At 42.5% G+C, this 18,142-nt stretch overlaps 1 protein-coding gene across 2 annotated transcripts in view; it reads left to right on the forward strand.

Moving 5' to 3' along the window:
• The window catches only part of ankrd11 (ankyrin repeat domain 11), a 121,732-nt gene that overhangs the window by 96,875 nt on the left and 6,715 nt on the right, over positions 1-18,142 (forward strand). Inside the window, exons 5-10 of one of the 2 annotated variants that reach the window (XM_046032017.1) lie at positions 5,830-6,003; positions 6,956-7,156; positions 7,243-7,385; positions 7,768-7,915; positions 8,059-12,514; positions 12,617-15,296. In XM_046032017.1, the coding sequence (XP_045887973.1) occupies positions 5,830-6,003; positions 6,956-7,156; positions 7,243-7,385; positions 7,768-7,915; positions 8,059-12,514; positions 12,617-15,296 (7,802 nt within the window). The remainder of the gene's footprint in view (positions 1-5,829; positions 6,004-6,955; positions 7,157-7,242; positions 7,386-7,767; positions 7,916-8,058; positions 12,515-12,616; positions 15,297-18,142) is intronic. The other variant, XM_046032018.1, reaches the window with a different exon arrangement.

Below are 18,142 nucleotides of genomic sequence, written 5' to 3' on the forward strand. Positions count from 1 at the left end.
TGAGGTGTGAACTCTCATCTCAGGAACAATAGCTGGACAGTCTGTCTATTAGTATGTTAATAACTTGATCTGTTATTTGGTTGCATGGTCTTTGAGCCTTTGACTCTCAACATATTATGAACAGAGCTGACTTCATAATTTATGTGTTATCAAACGGTAGATGCCTGGAAGATTCCAGGGATTATGCCATTGTACAATTATCACAGTTTATACAAACAAGCTGCTAGCATCTGTCTGTCATTGTAGTACTTCAAGTTTATTAGGATGTATTGCATCACATCCGCAACATTCTTTTCTCTTAGCAATGGCTAGCCTAATGGTTTCATCATTGGAGCAGTGTATCTGCACTGTATCTATGCCTGCAAATTTTGTTAGTCAGGACATGTGTGTCTGCATACCTTTCTTTGCTGTATATTGAGTTGTTTCTGCATATCTGTGTTTTATAGTCCGGCTTTGTTGGTTGGCCTTTTGAGTTTTGACCCTGCTGGGTCACTGTCTAGCCCCTCTGCTAAATTTTACACCCCTGACAGGTCACAGCCTCCACCCAACAACTCTAGCCTGAGCTTGGGCTGACTTTAAATGCATGTCACTGCATTGCCCACTTCTATACAACAAGGCCTTTGCAGCTATGCTGATGTTGTTTATTTTGCATCAGTCAACTGACCCTCTTATTAGCATGCACATGCAAGTTGTCTGCTTGGTGTTTACAACTATTAGAAGAGCCTTAATGTGAGCTAGAGGAGGGATGGGAATGTGTGCTCACTGTATGGCTGTGGACAGCTCACTGCAGGTCATTCAAGTTGAAGTTAATCAAACCCCTCGAAAATTCAGTGCCCACCTCCCCCTTAGCAGAGTTGCCAAGCCTCCCTTGACCTCCTCCTGAGGAGCGCTAGACAGCAGCATTCCTCGATCTTGAGGTCATCCTCCTTCTGCTCTTCTCTCCCCTCTTCCTCCTCACCACCGCTATCCACAGCAGCAGCAGCAGCCTGACTTCAGGGATAGATGGTACAACAATCTTGTAACATTAAGACTATAACCACACTAAGAAGGATCGTTCTCAAAATGCTGTTTGCATGTGAAAACAACATTTTCATGTAATTTTTTAAGAAGAGCTAGGCCAGTATCCACACTGAAGCACCAAAACCATAAGAATACAACTAAATTGTTTCCTTCTTGCTTCTTCTCCATCGCCCAACTGTCATCTTATAAGGAATGAGATAAATGCAACCTGATTACTTCATTCTGCTGCCTCATGCTGTCCCTTATCACTTAAACTGTGTCTGACTACAGCCAAACAAACAACTTTGTTGTTGTTGACATATTTTATACTGTAGTATTTGTCAGTTGACACAAAATTAATTTACATGTTTCCAGGTCCTTAAATGTTAGGATGTGCTGCTTTTCTTTGTTTTAGTTTGGACTGAGGTTATTTTCGGTTCTGATTGATTTATGGGGGTTTTTTTTGGAGATTTTCAATGATTAATCAATATGCAGTGGTAATGTTTTTTTATGTGTCTGTGTCAGACAGTTTAACAATGTAATTGTGACAAATACATTCTGCCAGTTACCCTTGATGAAAAGTCATTTCTTAATGAAGTCAATTAATTAGTTATTTTATGCATGTAACATTGCCTGACGGCGCAAACATTTACATTACAAATAGCGGCAGTGTTTCCCCTAGGACTTTTTCAGGGCGTGTTGGTAGACCCCCTGAAACTGCTAGCGTTGCGAAGCTGCCGTGTTACAGATACGTGGTGTTGTCATAGACACTAGGCACTAATTTTTGCCTGTTTAGGCTCGTCACCTTCTCAGCTCCTCTTTGACATTTTTACCACAAAATTTCCTACCTCCTAACGGAGCTTGCTAAAGTTATGCTACATTCACATATTGGGCGATGAGTAATGCATAGGGCCTTAAGAAATCTGTTTTTATTTTTGCCAGATTCTGTTTTTATTTTATCCCAAATTCTGTGTTTTCCATTTCACAAACGAGTTTGCACCTTGTATCTGCCGATGTGGATGCACTTCTGAGAGTTTGTTGAAGTGATGAGATCTTGCTGGCAAGCCATCTTCTGTGTGTGTGTGTGTGTGTGTGTGTGTGTAAAAACCGGTGAGCCCTGTCCTCGCTAAAATATCAACACAGAGAGGACAGAAGCAGTGCCGGTAAACACTAAAACAACATTGCATGACTAAAGTGGAAATGAATTGAACTTTTAAGGCCACAAGCAAATTGCCTGTGGGTGTAAATACAGCTTTATCGCGTTAGTGATTATTTTGGGGGGGTTGGGGAATAATAATATAATAATAATAATAATATAATAATAATAATCTTTATCGCGGAAATGCAGCGCCCGGACTGTCTGTGGCGTGCACATAACAGAGACCGATGTTATCCCTGTATTTAGCACACCACTGCTGCGGAATGAATAACCACCCTACTTAAATGTCACAATCATTAATATCAATGCATAAGTAATGATTTTAACTCACCCATTGAGCGAGCATGGTGACACTCGATGCTTGGCGAGTTCTCTGTGTATCCTTAGAGTCTGACCGAGCGTGTGAGAGAGCAAGCAGCAGAATATGACTGTGAAAGTCAGTGGAGAAAAATATTAGCAACAAGTTTAAGCAGTAAGTAAACGTGCCGTGTAGGTCACAGTGTGTTCGTTAATAAATGTCTGTAGTTTCCCCAACAGCTGGAAAGTTCAGGCAGTTAGCACGAGCTAACATCTCCCTTGTACAGCACCTGTTTTGGCTGCTAAGTTAGGCTATGTAACGGCAGCTAAATCCGTAACAAAGTACAACAATATTAATGTTAGCTGTATGCTATTACTTGTCCAGGGTTGAGAACATCAGGTACGAGTTAAACTGGTCTACAGCTCTGTCCTGTTCACATACTGTACATCCTGATACTAGTTAACGTTATATTTTAGTTTTCAGAAGAATCTGAAAACTGGTTATAAATTAGAAGAAGGTGGTGACCAGGAGGAGCTGTGGTTAGTAAAAAAGTAAATTAGGGAACCAAGCTAGTCCTTTTAAGCTAAGGAGTTTGAGATGCATCAATAATAGTTTTATAATGTCATTGCAGCCCTCTGAATCATAATCGAATCGTGAGTAGAAGCTGTCTTCTCAACATTACTGCCACACAGCACCATACCATGTCTGAGCAAGCCTACATTATTTTTCTGTGGAGAATTGTTCTTGTGTTTAAAAAAAAAATTCCCACTGTACAGAAGGCCAAAAGTCAGTTAACTGCATAACTGATTAAAGTAGTATGCCACAAGAGAGGACAGACCGCATTACACACCCCACTATGTTCATACTGTATATTTATGATTCTCTCTCAATACAAAGCTTTGACAAAACATCCTGTGGACCACTTCCTGCCTCTTCTCCCATAACGTCCTGTTTATGCAATTTTTATTAGTCCCTAAACAGAACATTGTTTCACTCCAACGTGCTATGGTCAAACATACCTGGTTGGGCTGGTTGGAGTGGTTCTTCTTGTTGTGGAGTCTGTTGGCTAAGTAAACCAGACATTCTCTTTGTTTTGGCGTTAGCTAACACTGTAGTATTGTCTGCCTGCCATATCAAAATTTACCTCTGTTATAGGCAGGCATTTATGTTTGATGTTGTCCCCTCCCTTGACTCAGGTAGGCAGTCTATCCATTGTTGATTATCCCTAGCTAGCTTGATTTCCTTTATTATTCTCCTTTCTTCTTATCTTGTATGTCAGGTTTCAAGCAGTAAGGAGAGTAAGGTTTCAACCCTGTCTGTAAGTCAAGTAATATCATTTTACTGAGACACATAAAGGTCCTGTTCCCTGAATAGACAGCCAACAGAAATACATACTATGATAGCAGGGGCTCACTATGTTGTGTAATTGTGTGTTCATCTGTGTGATTTATGTGATGATGATTAATCATAGTCATTCACTACATCATCATTTAGTCAAGCCGTCTTTACTGTTTTGATCCGTAACTTTCTGTAAAAGTATCAGGGTTGTTAACCAAGCATTATCCTTGTAAACGTAATCATATTCCCTCCTTCATAAACATGTGGAACACATTTTGTATGTAGTTGTGTCCCACAACATCCTGTCAAATTAAAATCACACATTTGTACAGGCAGTATTTGCTGGGTTAAGAATTTGTCATTTTTGCCTAGATGGTGTAACTTAAAAGTTGTCAATTTGAAACAGTGATCATACTTGCTCCAAGTGCCCCATCTGCATTTATATTTGTGCTACCTGGGGTCTGATTCCTGTCAGAGATGAGCAGGCCAGTTTCTGCCACTCATGATGACTCTTGTATTAGAGACTGTGGCCTTGCATGTTGTTTAGTAGCAGTCATCTGCATGGGTGCATAAGGTTAATAACTCCCTTCCTGGTTTCCAATCTTGTAAACTTAGTCTGGAAAAGCTAGTGTAGCATTTCTCTGTTCAGCCGCTCAAAAAAAAACATGTTTGGACTGCTTCTGTGGTTCCTGCTGTTAAAGTCCTAGCAGAAGGAATGTGTCTAAATGGCAAATGCTTTGGAGAACGTGAGAGTGTATCAAAGGGGGAAGGGGGGGCCACATTAGCTGTAAGTGTTCACAGATGTTAGTGAAAGTTCATCAGCTCTGTACTTGTGACTGGAAAATCTTTTCCTGGAAAGCCTTTAGCTACCGAAAGCTTGAGTCGCCATGCTTCCTTCTTGCCTTATTTACTTGTGTGCTTGTGGCCTTGAGCAATACAGCCCATCTTGGAATGAGAGAAGTCCTAAAGAAATCAGGCTCAGACACATCCACTTCTATGCTGTTGTCTCTGTACATGCACATGTGAATTTGCACATTTTCTATTTCTTTTTCTTTGGTTATGAGTCTGTATTTTTGCTTGTATTTTCTTGTTTGGGAGTTGTTCCCCCCGCACTGATGAAGTGTTACAGTCATGTGTAGCTATCCCCTCTGTAAGGGTCATCAGATGGTATGTTGCAGCTGAAAATAATTGCTGGGTGTGTCTTTGTGGAGCAGCTGCTTTTGTCCAGCAGCACTGCGTCTCCAGTAAGGCAGGCAGGCAGGCATGTGGTGACCTTGGCAAGGCCATGTTGAATTGAAATGTAAACCAACTATTTCGTAATAACTGTGGTTCTGCCAAGTCACACCCTCTTTCCTCTCTTCTCAATTCTGGCTGATTGGCTTAGAGACAGACAGACATAAACACACTGCCTGTTGGGCCCTCCCTTCCCCAGGGGCAGCTAGGTAATAACACACAAGTTACCCTTTGCTACCCCCAAATTCTTGCATACGGGGCTACATATACAGTGTGTAGTATGTGAGCAATACTTTTTCTTTTGGTCTGACAAAGAAAGCAATCAGTAAGGACACTACTTGTGAAGTGCTTTTGTTATTATTGATAATGTATTGACTAAAGGATATATTTTAAAAAAAAAGTCATCAACATTTAAAGTTAGTCCTGCTGTTATGACACAGTCAGTGTGCTTCTGAAAGTATTGATAATGGTGACGGATTGTTAGGTATAGGAAATATAGGTAGGTGAAGGTCTTGGTTAAGATGACAAATTTAAGAACAATTTTCCTTTTTTATGGACACAATATGATTAATGTGGCACGAAAGATAAATGTTACTTAATAATTTTAGTGCTTAAACTTTTTTAGTAATCACAGCAACAGAAAGAGATAATATGTTTACCTAATGAATAATTCCTTGGAAGGTTCCGTAAATTAGATTTGTTTGTATTTGCGTGAATGAATGTGTAGTTAAGTGCATGCACATATGTGTCTGTGCCACCCATTACAATTAACTTTGCGTCTCTCCTATCACTTTCGTTGCAGAGAAACCAGGTCCAGAGCGGAAGCGCATTAAAAAGGAGCCCACCAACACCCGGAAGGCAGGTTTGCCGTTTGGAATGGGGATGCCAGGGATCCGGGCCGGGTACCCCCTCTCCGAGCGGCAGCAGGTGGCCTTGCTCATGCAAATGACAGCTGAGGAGTCCGTCAACAGCCCAGGTGCGTGCTCATCATGGAGGCCACGTCTTCTATTGACGGGTGGTGGACAAGGACAGAGGGATGGGAGGGAGCTTTATATATATGGGCATGGAGTTAATTGTTTTTGCTTGTCAGGACTGGTTGCACAATTTTAATCAAGTTAATAAACAAAATAATCCACATTAATTCTCAAAACCAATAATTGCAATTTAACCTATGGCTGTCTGTCAGAAAGTGGTTGTTTTGGCCTAGCAGCCATAGAAGATAAATGTTTGTCTACAGTTGTGGAATTATTTTTCTAAAATACAGCATGGGACCGTAAAGGAAATTAAACTAATTCTCCTGTTGGTATTGCGTTAGTCTGGAACCAGTCGTGCAATCTCAGCATCTAAGCCAAATCACAACAAACATCCAAATGCAAGAGGCCTGCAAGCATTTAGTTTTTGTTAGTTATCTGATATCTTCTCCACTGAGGTGATTATTTATAAAATGTGCTTCTTCCTTATGGCCTCTCAAATGGAACATTTATTTTTGGTAGACATAGTAATTGGCCTCTAAATGTATTAGATACCTAAAATAGTATTATTGTTGCCATATTGTATTTGCTCTTACTGTTGACATTTGATATTTATATATTAATTCCTTTGTTGCATGCCTGAAGGCATTGACATTGATTAAGTGAGTGTGTTTCAAATATCATTTGGGACAATAGCGTTGCAAACTCAATGATGTAAATATGATTAAGGCTTGGGTTTAATCTTGTAAATGTGATGAAATGAGCTGAAGTGAAGTAGGTCCAACCACTCCACTGTTTATTCTTAGAGTAAGATTGCCCCCTTCTGGCTGAAAGCCATTCAAACAAACTGTTATTCATAGTAGTAGACAAAATAGAAACGATAAAAGCAAATTCTTGCCAAATGTCGCAAAGACATTGTTCTAGTGTTGAAATGAAATGTCCATTTCCTACCTACAGACACAACACCAAAGCATCAGTCGCAGTCCAGTCTGGGTCAGAAGGGAACACCAAACTCTGCATCTAAAACCAAAGACAAAGTGAATAAACGGAATGAGAGAGGAGAGACTCGGTTGCACAGAGCAGCAATCCGTGGAGAGGTACGCCGCATCAAGGAGCTCATCAGTGAGGGAGCTGATGTGAATGTAAAAGACTTTGCAGGTGAGAACCTCTTTTGTATAGACTGTCATTTTCTTTGTGCACACATATGTTACATACCCCTCTAACACAATAATTCTTATGTTTAGGCTGGACTGCATTGCATGAGGCGTGCAACAGGGGGTACTATGATGTGGCCAAGCAGCTGCTGGCAGCCGGAGCAGAGGTCAACACCAAGGGTCTGGATGATGACACCCCTCTACACGATGCATCCAACAATGGACATTTCAAGGTAAGAAAAAAAAGGCATTGTCAATAAAGGAAGCTCATGTCTAAATGTGATTTAACATTATTACCAAAATTCTAAAGAACAGAATAACATTTCTAAATTCATATGGCAAAACAATAGAACCAGTCATCACAAGACTAGATAATGGTAAAGCTAATGGTGACAGAGACAGTCGATTTCTAGTTTTTCTTGTGAGATCATTGCTCTGACTGTCTCTCAAGCATATTCATGGCTCATGCATATGACCATATAATAATTGTGAAGCTAGTGGGACATTAACTTTGTAAACTTTGACCTCTAAATTCATAACCACAAGAGAACATGGTAATGGCACCTCTTAAATTGCAATTTGTATTAATGAAATATTTTGTTTTATTTGTTTCAGGTGGTTAAGCTACTTTTACGGTATGGAGGGGACCCACGTCAAAGCAACAGGAGAGGTGAAACACCACTGAAGGTTGCCAACTCTCCAACTATGCTCAATCTATTGCTAGGGAAAGGCACTTACACCTCAAGTGAAGAAAGTTCATCAGGTATGTAATAATAACTCTGAAAGTCACCTAAGTACATGACTGTTACAAGTTGTGTAAATACAGTATTACTGTCCTTCGTGTAGATGGAGCTGGAAATGTTGGATTAATTGTGTATTCATTGCGCCTCTTTTTACTTTCCACAGAATCTTCAGAGGAGGAAGATGCACCCTCGTTTGCCCCGTCCAGCTCTGTCGATGGCAATAACACAGACTCAGAGTTTGAGAAGGGCCTGAAGTTGAAAGGGAAATCCGTAGACCCTCCTAAATCTGCTGTCACACCCGTCAAAGATGAATACGAATTTGATGAGGATGATGAGGAGGAACGTGTCCCACCTGTGGACGATAAACACCTCTTGAAAAAAGACTTCCGGAAGGACCCGGTCACCAAGGCCAACAGCTTCATCTCCATACCCAAGATGGAGGTCAAAACCTATTCCAAAAGCAACTCGCTCACACCAAAGAAAACTGTCAGGCGGATCATCTCTGACAGTAACAGTTCAGACGAGGATGATAGGACGTTGTGTTTCACACCAGCGCCTACGCCGCGGCAACAAGCCCAGCAAACAAATTCCAAGACTAGAGACTCTGGCAGCATAAGCTCTAAACAACAGAAAGACAAGAATAAAGTCAAAAAGAAGCGGAAGAAGGAGAGTAAAAATAATGTCAGTAAAGAAGTCCGGTTTGGTAAAGTCAATGACAAATTCTGTACATCTGACTCAGATTGTGGTGATATGGAGAGTGAGGATGATAAGGGCTCAAATAGTATGAAGGACTCTTCTGCAACGAGCCTGAAAGAATCCCCTGGCTTTAACGCATCCTCCTCCTCTTCCCATGGAAACTTGAACTCTCAGAAACAAGTACCATCATTAGCAGAACAGCATCCAAAGCAGTGGAGGACAGATGGCTGGAAGACTGTGTCATCTCCTACATGGTCAGACGTCAGTTCTCTCTCGGATTCAGTCAGAACAAGACTATCTAGTGAGTCTGACTACTCCTCTGCTGATTCCAGTGTGGAGTCAATAAAACAAGTTAAGAGGAAAGCACAAGAGAACAAAAAGAAGAATAACAATGTGCACAGCAACACAGTAGACAAGAAAAATTCTGAGTCCTACAAAAACTCCAATGCAGACAGCGCGGTCTCCAAAGCCGATGTAGATGGCAAAGTGCTGAAAAAGCATAAAGTGAAGCACAAGCACAAAAATAAGGAAAAAGACAAAGCTCCTAGTCTCGTGCTTAATCAAGACATGAATGAGAAATTTGTCAAGAGCTATTCTTTTGATTTTGATGATTCAAGGCAGAAGTCCCTAATTGTTGAGTCAGAATCGCCAGCTGAGAGCAAGGTTAAGTTATCCAAACACGACAAAGACCATTCTAAAAAGGAGGATAGGCTTTCGAAAAGCAAGTCTGAGGATAAGGATTGGTCATCTGGGAAAGACCTACATAGAACAGCAAAAGAGGAGAAAAATAAGAAAACAAAGGACTCTTCAAAGGACAAAGCGAGTAAGGAGGAGAGGGAGAAGCTTGTAAAATCTGACAAGGATAGAACTGTCAAGGAGAAGGAAAAGCCCAAGGAGGATAAACAAAAGGCTCACAAAGAGGAGAAAAAGAAAAAGTCCAAGGAGAAGTCCTCCTCAAAGGCAGACCGAAAAAGTGAGCAGAAAGAGGAAAAGCATCTAAAGGTGGACAAGGAGAAAAACACCAAGGAGGAGAAGGAGAAATGTAAGAAAGACAAAGCACAGAAGGAAGAGTCTGAGTATGAAGGCTACGACGTTAACAATCGTTTCCTCAACCTGGAAGACACAAAGCTCAGTGCCTCAGATGACCATCATGACAGATGGGGCTCTGAGATGTCCTCTGACTCCTCCCTCTATGGAGATGATAGTTGGGACGCTCCTGTCAAAGAGTACAAGGAATACAAAGCCAACAACGCAGTTAAATTGATTGTTGAGACGGTTAAGGAAGAGACGAGGCGGAAAGAAAACAAAGTCAAGGACAAGAAATCAGATCACAATGAAAAAAGATCAGAGAAAGAAACAACTTCCAAGAAGAAAGACAAAGACTCTTCAGAAAAAAACATTGACAAGAAAAAAGACTGGTCAGAAAAACAAAAATTAAACTCTAGTCACTCAGTTGAAAAAGAAAAGAAGCGGAAGGAGTCCACAGACGCAGTGAAGGACAAAAAAGACAAGGATTCTCTGGACAGCAGTAGAGACCGTAAAGACTCATATGAGTTTGTGAAGGAAAGAAAGGAAATGAAAATTAAGACGGAATCTGTAAGAGATGAATACGGCAATGATACTTTCTTCAAGGACATTGATGCCGTCGGTAAATCGTGTGAAATCAGAGAAAGAAACCACTCTGGAAAGGATAAAGAAAAGAAGGGGGAAGGAATGGAAAAGCGAGAAAAGGCAAAAGCTGACAAACATAAAGAGAAAACGAAAGACAGAGTAGCTGATCAGGAGAAGGATAAGAGTGAGAAAAGCTCCACAGAAAAAACTGTCAAGGAAAAGGATGCAGACCGGGGCACCAAAGACAAGAAGGAGGGAGCCAAAGACAAACACAAAGAGTCTCATGGCAAAGACAAAGATCGAAAGATGTCTTCAGAACAGACCAAGGACAAGAAAGAAAAAGCCTCTCAAGACAAACATGCTGATAGGGAGAAGGATTTCTTGGAGGTAAAGAAGGAGGAAAGAAAAACTGAGAAAATCCGGGAGAAAACGTGGTACAAGATAGCTGACATATTCACAGACGAAAGCGATGATGATGAGGACAGCTACAATGGGAGTATTGCACTTGTGTCTGACTCCATCAGAAAAGACTCAACGCCTGATCAGGATGAGCTGGATCACTTCCCTTCAGAAAAAATTAGAAAATCTTCTGCAGAGGCTAAACATAACACAGAAAAGGCAAAAGACAAAGAACACAAAGAAAAGAAGAAAGAAAAGGCCACATTTGACACAGGTAAAGAGAGGAAAGGCTCCCTAGAGAAACACAACAAAGACAAGAAAGATTCTGTTGATGCAAAACATAAGGAAAGAAAAGACAGAATGTCAGTGGACTCAAACCAAGAGAAGAAAAATAAGCAGAAGCTGTTGGACAAAAGGGACACCAGTGAGGAAAAGACAAAGAGCAAATATAAAGACAAGCTAGACCATTCGAAGGAAAGGAAACCTTCAAAAGGCAGTGGTGAGAATGAAAAGTCCCTCTTAGAAAAACTGGAGGAGGAAGCTATGAATGACTACAAGGATGACTCCAATGATAAGAACAGTGAAATCTCTTCAGATAGTTTCACTGACCGAGGTCATGAGCCAGTCCTCACTACTTATTATGACTCCATCAGCCTGGCTGATGTATCTGAGGACAGGAGAGACTCTCTTTCCATATCTACACCCCAGGACAAGTTCAGAGAAAAAGAGAGGCATCGACATTCTTCTTCATCTTCGTCCAAGAAAAGCCATGACAAGGAGAAAGAAAAGCTCAAGAAGGACAAAGGAGACAAACGTGACAAGACAGAGGAGATCAGAGAGTCCTACAGCCGCAGAGAGAGCCTACCTTTTGAGAAAGAGCCCATGCCCCTGGAGGCAGACCCTTACACATTCCCATTCGGAGGTAAGGGAGACGGAGAAGACGACTTTGATAAAACATTGGAATTTGAAAAAGAGATGTCCAAAAAGGACAAAGCAACTGGTGTCATCAGTGACAGGATGAAGGACAAAAAGAAAAAGGAGAAACATAAGGAAAAAATGAAGGAGGAGAAGATCAAGTACATTGATGGCTTTGGGTCATTTAAACACTCCAAAGAGGATGTGAAGTCAGGGTTGAAAGATAGCCCACAGGTCACTGTTCTGAAAGACCGGTCAAAAGAAGAAAGTCCAAAATTTGATATGAAAAAAGACAGAAATCGGGATACATTAGACAAAGACACCAGAATGGACCACAGTAAATCTAAGGCTAAGGATGAAAATGAAAAACTCCCTCAGTCCAAAGATACAGTGCGGAAAGATAATCGTCCACGTGAAAAACTGTTGGTGGATGGTGATTATCAAATGACAAGTTTTGGTCAGATGTTAAGTCTAAAAGACCAGGAAATTGAAGAGCGCCACAAGAGACATAAAGAAAGGATGAAGCAAATGGAGAAGCTGAGACCCAAGTCAGGGGACCCCAAACTCAAGGACAAAACAAAGTCCACAGAGGAAGTACGGAAAAACCGCACTGAGTTATCATCAAAGAAATCCAACAGCCTGGAGTCTGGTCTTAAAGAGAAAAAGCTGAAGGATGTGGGTCTCCCGGCCCAAATGATGTCCCCAGGCAGGAAGTTTCAGCCTACTGACAGTCAAAACTCAAAGGACTGGCTGGCTGGCCACCAAATAAAGGAGAACCTTCCTGCTTCTCCCAGGCCCGATCAAAACAGGCCAACTGGTGTCCCCACTCCAACATCTGTAATTTCCTGCCCCAGCTTTGAGGAAGTAATGCAGACTCCACGTACCCCATCTTGTAGTGCAGAGGATTACCCTGACATTATGTTGGATGGGCTGGACTGCCAGAACTCATCAGCTATGACTATGTCAATGAATGCTTGCTCCCCATCCTTCTTTGAAAGGTATTTAAATGTGCAAATTTATTGCATGGTTTTTGATCATGTTAAGTGTTTTGTACTGTTGAGTGTGACATATTTTCTAATGTTTTTGTATTGTCCACTCAGCAGGTACTCGAATTCCCAGAGTTTCCAGGAAGGCACCTGCCCTACCCCTGCAAAAAACCTCCAGCTGCCACTTGTCAGCCGTTCTGCATCTTCTGATGTCCGCCGGCCTCTGGAGGATGAGTTCAAGGCTGAGACTGACAGGTTCCTTCAACAGCAGAGTGATTTAGCGGCAGAATTCAATCCTTCATCTTCCTCCCAAACTCTAGAGGACAAATCCGTAACTGTGGATAGGCTGGAGTGCCTGTCATCTCCCTATTTCTCCCCAATTAGAATGCTGTCCCCTCGGTTGGAGCCAGCCCATCCAACACCAGATGTGGCAGCACCAACTGTTGCTGGCACAGAGGGTAATGAACACCTTCCTGATAATGTATACAGTTTCTTGCCCAAACCTTCTACACCAGTTCACAGGCCAGACCCCCAGGAGCCCTGCTTTGACATCGCTGCACCACCAACCCCAGCTCCTGCTGCTTTGCCACCCCTGGACATCGATGACATCTCTGAGCCTCACCACAGTGAGCCTAACCTGGTCCTCTCAGATCTTCCATCTGTCACAGAAGAACAAGAGCAGGAAGAGGAGGAGGAAGAAGAGGAGGATGATGAGGAAGATGGTAATATGGGTGATATGGACGAGAGAACTGACGGAGACCACTGCGCAGTGGAGGAGCCGGAGCAAACAAGCGACCCATTCTCCCCTCAAGTTGAGGACCCTTTGAGGAAGAGCTGGCCTGCAGAGTCTCCAGAGCAGCAGGACCCAGAAGTCCACCATCTTTCCCCCACACACACAGCACCCAACCATGCAGAGAACTGTTTTGATCACAGTATGGGTTGGAACCCTGAAATGGACCTCAAATCACCCCACAGGACTTATGGGGAGATAGAGGCTGCCGTCTCTAAAATAACCAGTCCTTATTCCCATTCAGACAGTGACATGCAGCACTTGTCTGGACACCCCTCTATCACCCCACCGTATGCTACATGGAATAGGTGGCACAAAGAGGACCCAGAGGACTTTGATGAGCAGAAGGAGGCTGTAGCTGACATTCCCTCTCCAGAGAGGCCTGATGCACCTATAGATGGGGAACCCAACTATTTAAACACCTCATCGTCCTCTAACAGACTGGAGTCTTTCTTCCAGGACTGTAACAAACCTAGCGTAGAGGATAGTCACCAGATGGACAATGAGTCAGCATGTGTAGAAGCAGACAGCAGACAAACCACACTTAGCTTTAGTGCTACCACTGATGGACACATGGCTCCAGCTGTGGGGCCTGAGCCTGTGGTGCCCTGGGCAGATCCATTCTCGGCTGACGCAGATGAACTTGATGACCTGGGACCATTCTCCTTGCCTGACCTACCACTACCAGACAAGTCGGAAGAAGCTGAGCCTGAAGACTCTGAACCAGCGGACCACAGCAAGACTGTGACGACCCACATAAGACATACCGTTACAGACAGAGATGACCCGGATATAATGGAGGTGGACTTGCCAAGCCTGGCTAAGACTCCATGCCCCGTTGGAGACTTGAGTTTAGGGGAACCTACCGGACAAGACTTTGTTGTACCGTCACCACATGCCAATTTCCACCCAGAGTTGGGTTCTGAGCCTCAGAGTGTGCCAGTCAACACTCTGTCTCTTACACAACAGGCCAGCATGTTGGAAAGAAAAGGACCTTATGGAGGACCGGATGAGTCGGATCCCAGTATGTTGTATTCATCTGTGGAGTCAGATACCAGTCAGCAGCATCTCATGCAGATCCACACTGAGTCATTGCAGTTACCCATAGATTCAGTGCCTGCTGTCAATTCAGAGGTCAGACAAGAGGAGATGCCTGAGCCCGTAGCAGAATCCGTGTCATGTAGTCCTCTTCCTCAGCTCCCAGTCGCAGTCACTCTCTCTAGCACAGTTGAACTACCAGACACTCAAGAGACCACGTCCAAGCTAACATCGGTAACGCTGACCACTGTGTCCACCACTATAGATATCCCCAAGAAGGTGGATGAAATCCCTCAGAGGGTGACCCGCAATCGCGCCAAGAACAATCCCTCTACTGCTGCTGTCCCTCCTACCTCCAGCGTAATAACCTCAACTGCCGCTGCCACCCCTGTAACGACCAGTCCAGCAGTGAGCATTAATCCGATTCCTACTAGGACCCCTACCCCCACCTCAGCCTCTTCCCTGTCAGCTCTGAAGAAGGACAAAGAATCTGTGCTTAGTGTCTCACCTGCTGCGTCTAATTCAACCCCACCAGTGTCTGTACCTACTTCTCTGACAACGTCTGCACCAGTGGTTCTCAGTAAGACAACAAAAGGTCGCCCTCTTTCCGTGGACGAAGAGGAATCTCAGACCCAGCACCCAAGGAAGAGGAAGTTTCCACGTTCTGCTGGGCAGCACGTCCAGGTCCAGCTGGTTAACACAGCCATGCAGCAGACCAGGGAAATGATTCAACAGACTTTGGCTGTAGTAGTCAATGCCATCAAGCTGGACGACATTGAGCCCTACCACAGTGACCGTTCCAACCCTTACTTTGAGTACCTGCAGATCAGGAAGAAAATTGAGGAAAAGAGGAAGATTCTGTGCTACATCACCCCACAGGCCCCACAGTGTTACGCTGAATATGTGACCTACACCGGATCCTACCTGCTGGATGGCAAGCCCCTCAGCAAGCTTCACATACCTGTTGTAAGTTACAGTGTCTTTACCTTTTTTCCTAATATAGCCAGAGTAGTGAGTAGTTTTAAAACCCTTTGAAAGAAAAGTGTCATTCTGGTAACAGTGCTTGTTTTGCTTAAATATAAGAAGTAAAACAATTCAAAATACATACAGTAGTGCATGGCAGAGTTTTCTTATATATATTATATATATATTTTTTTATTATAACTGATTATGTTTTCGGGTCCATCTGTCCCACTTCCGTGAACGCAATATCTCACCCCCTTCTTCAAATTTGGCACTCTGGTTGTCAAAGGTCAACTTCACTGTGACATCATAATGTTCTCGAAATACACTTTTTTGGCCATTAGAAGATGAGATTGTGACCATGTTTCACAGTTGACAGGACACTAAATATGGGTGAAATGTTTGACTCAAAGGTCACCATGACCTCAAAATATGTCTTTAGCCTTAATTTAGGAATACGTTGGGCAATTCCAGATTTCACACACATGTTGACTGGGACGACAAAATGAGTAACAAAGTGAACTCGGCATTCTTAATTCCTTGTCACAACTATTCCACATGTTTACCCTTTAACAGATATGCATCTATTTTTTGTTTGTTTTTACACTTGTTTTTTTAAAACATACATATTCCCGATAGTTCATACTGTCTTTCTTAAATGTCGAACAACCTCTGAATATATAGTTATTCATTTATCATGTCCAGAAATTTATTTGCATACACTCTCTCTATTTCATCAACATCATTGCTTATAATTTTAACTTGCTGTGTCATCAATATTGTGATAACTTCATTTAGCCCAAAAACTACACTTGATACCTTTTATTCAATTTCTTCCAAGTATTCTCTACATATATTATATGAAGTCTGGACAGACATGGATGTAAACTGCAACTTGATTGGTTGGCAGAAGGATACAACCACGGGGTTGTAATTTTTTTTTTACAAGTAGCGCCGTTACTAGTTTAACTACATTTCTCAGTAGCTTGGTGGTAGTGTCGCTATTTTCTGAATCAAATAGCTTTTCAGTAACGCCACCGCCACACGCGGACCTGTATGTGTAGCCTGTGTGACGGTGATATCACATAGGCCTACCGATCCTTGGGCTGATGTCTGCGACGTTGCTGCAGGGGAAAAAAGACACGCGTAACTGAGTTTACTTTCTATTGTGATAGTTACTGGAACACCTCTGTGAGAAAGATCAGGGTCCAGCCTGGACACCTCTTTCTTTGATATGCAGTGGCAGAAACTTGTTTCCATGAGATGAGCGCGCGCTCTCTCTCTCTCTCTCTCTCTCTCACTCACTCACTCACTCACTCACTCACTCACTCACTCACTCACTCACTCACTCACTCACTCACTCACTCACACACAATATAGGCCTTTGTTACATTAAAAACATGTCTTGCTTTTGTCTTGCTTTTTGACAAGCAGTAGAATTTTTCTAAGGAACAATTATTAAAATAAGAAACAGTATTACATGGTATACACATGACAATGTGGTAAATAAGTTACTTTATACAAACAACAATGGTTCTCCATTTGTTGCATGAGGAAATACATTTAGCTGTAATGATATGGCAATAAGTAGGAGAGTTTCTATGTGTCTGATTTAGCTCTCTCTCTCGCACACACACACACACACTGTTTGGAGCAGGTTTTTAGTCTTTCTTCTTCTGCTACTGTGGAATGAAATTGGTTCAACATAAATTAGGCCGTGTGTGTATACATACACATACAGGTGCTGGTCATATAATTAAAATATCATCAAAAAGTTGATTTATTGCAGTAATTCCATTCAAAAAGTGAAACTTGGATATTATATTCATTCATTACACAGACTGATATATTTCAAATGTTTATTTCATTTAATTGTGATGATTAAAACTGACAACTAATGAAAATCCCAAATTCATTCCCCCCGAAAATTAGAATATTACTGAAGACCAATACAAAAAAAGGATTTTTAGAAATGTTGGCCAACTGAAAAGTATGAACATGAAAAGTATGAGCATGTACAGCACTCAATACTTAGTTGAGGCTCCTTTTGCCTGAATTACTGCAGCAATGCGGCGTGGCATGGAGTCAATCAGTCTGTGGCACTGCTCAGGTGTTATGAGAGCCCAGGTTGCTCTGATAGTGGCCTTCAGCTCTTCTGCATTGTTGGGTCTGGCGTATCGCATCTTCCTCTTCACAATACCCCATAGATTTTCTATAGGGTTAAGGTCAGGCGAGTTTGCTGGCCAATTAAGAACAGGGGCACCATGGTCCTTAAACCAGTTACTGGTAGCTTTGACACTGTGTGCAGGTGCCAAGTCGTGTTGGAAAATGAAATCTGCATCTCCATAAAGTTGGTCAGCAGCAGGAAGCATGAAGTGCTCTAAAACTTACTGGTAGACGGCTGCGTTGACCTTGGACCTCAGAAAACACAGTGGACCAACACCAGCAGATGACATGGCACCCAAACCATCACTGACTGTGGAAACTTTACACTGGACTTCAAGCAACGTGGATTCTGTGCCTCTCCTCTATTCCTCCAGACTCTGGGACCTTGATTTCCAAAGGAAATGCAAAATTTACTTTCATCAGAGAACATAACTTTGGACCACTCAGCAGCAGTCCAGTCCTTTTTGTCTTTAGCCCAGGCGAGACGCTTCTGACGCTGTGTCTTGTTCAAGAGTGGCTTGACACAAGGAATGCGACAGCTGAAACCCATGTCTTGCATACATCTGTGCGTGGTGGTTCTTGAACCACTGACTCCAGCTGCAGTCCACTCTTTGTGAATCTCCCCCACATTTTTGAATGGGTTTTGTTTCACAATCCTCTCCAGGGTGCGGTTATCCCTATTG

Source organism: Micropterus dolomieu, linkage group LG20 (assembly GCF_021292245.1).
Source record: "Micropterus dolomieu isolate WLL.071019.BEF.003 ecotype Adirondacks linkage group LG20, ASM2129224v1, whole genome shotgun sequence".
Classification (NCBI taxonomy): Eukaryota; Metazoa; Chordata; class Actinopteri; order Centrarchiformes; family Centrarchidae; genus Micropterus; species Micropterus dolomieu.